General features: G+C 46.7%; 1 protein-coding gene across 1 annotated transcript in view; it reads right to left on the reverse strand.

Moving 5' to 3' along the window:
• Positions 1 to 1,004, reverse strand: part of mdn1 (midasin AAA ATPase 1) — a 67,330-nt gene that overhangs the window by 48,306 nt on the left and 18,020 nt on the right. The window contains exon 23 of the mRNA XM_035679070.1: positions 682 to 833. Within this exon, the coding sequence (XP_035534963.1) occupies positions 682 to 833 (152 nt within the window). The remainder of the gene's footprint in view (positions 1 to 681; positions 834 to 1,004) is intronic.

Below are 1,004 nucleotides of genomic sequence, written 5' to 3' on the forward strand. Positions count from 1 at the left end.
AGTCTTCCGATCACTCAAAGCGCTTTTACACTACGTGCCACATTCACCCTTTCACACACATTTATACAGCGATGGCAAAGTCCATCGAACAGAAACTAAACAACCTTCCGATTAGGAGACAACCCGCTCTGCCTCTGCGCCACAGCCGCCCCCTGGATGTTGGCTCACTGGGAAGGCTCTGCTACACTAAATGGAACATATTATAGTATCACTGATACTTACTAATTAAGGTTCTGTGTTTACCCTGTGCACCCTGTGTACCATAAAGAAATGTTTTTCCCAGTTGGATGTGGGAGAACTTGACTGGCCTGCACAGTGTCCTGCCCTCAACCCCACTGAACACCTTGGGCATGAACTGGAACACCGACTATGAGCCAGACCTTACCACCTAACATCAGTGCTGGACCTCACTAATGCTCTAAAAATTCGACCAATCCATTTAGAAGTTCACGCTGTCTCTAACAGGAGTCATACAGAGGCATAGAAGCGGATCGCTTCCTGGCCGGCAGGTCACTGACTGCAGGGGAATTCAGTCCAACCACATTTTTGTCCTGATACATTCTTTCCTGAAGGGCCAGAATTAGCTCTGACAAAATGAATGTCTGGAAATTTATAGATGAACCCATTGATTTCGGGGAAAATCATGGGCATAGGGTTCAGGCTGGGCAACAGTTTTCCTACCCTGCAGATACCACTCTGACGAGGTCACGGAGGTTCAGTTTGACTGAGGCGGTGAGGATGTAGCTAGGGTCCACAGCCGGCTCCATCTCCCCCTGAGACACCCAGTAGCCCTCCACCTCCACGCAGAGCCAGCCTGAGGGCGCAGGGATGGACTGTGGGAAACATAATAAAATGCTTGAACTGTTCACAAATAATCTTGTGTACATGAAGGACAACATTTAACACATAACTATTGATCTAAAATTCTGTAATTTTACCCATCTGGTTTTCATTTTGTAAAATTTATGCAACTGGCAGCTTCAATACAAAACTAGTGGTAAGGA

Source organism: Morone saxatilis, unplaced genomic scaffold (genome assembly GCF_004916995.1).
Source record: "Morone saxatilis isolate NCDOM2014 unplaced genomic scaffold, NCSU_SB_2.0 Contig7, whole genome shotgun sequence".
Taxonomy (NCBI): Eukaryota; Metazoa; Chordata; class Actinopteri; family Moronidae; genus Morone; species Morone saxatilis.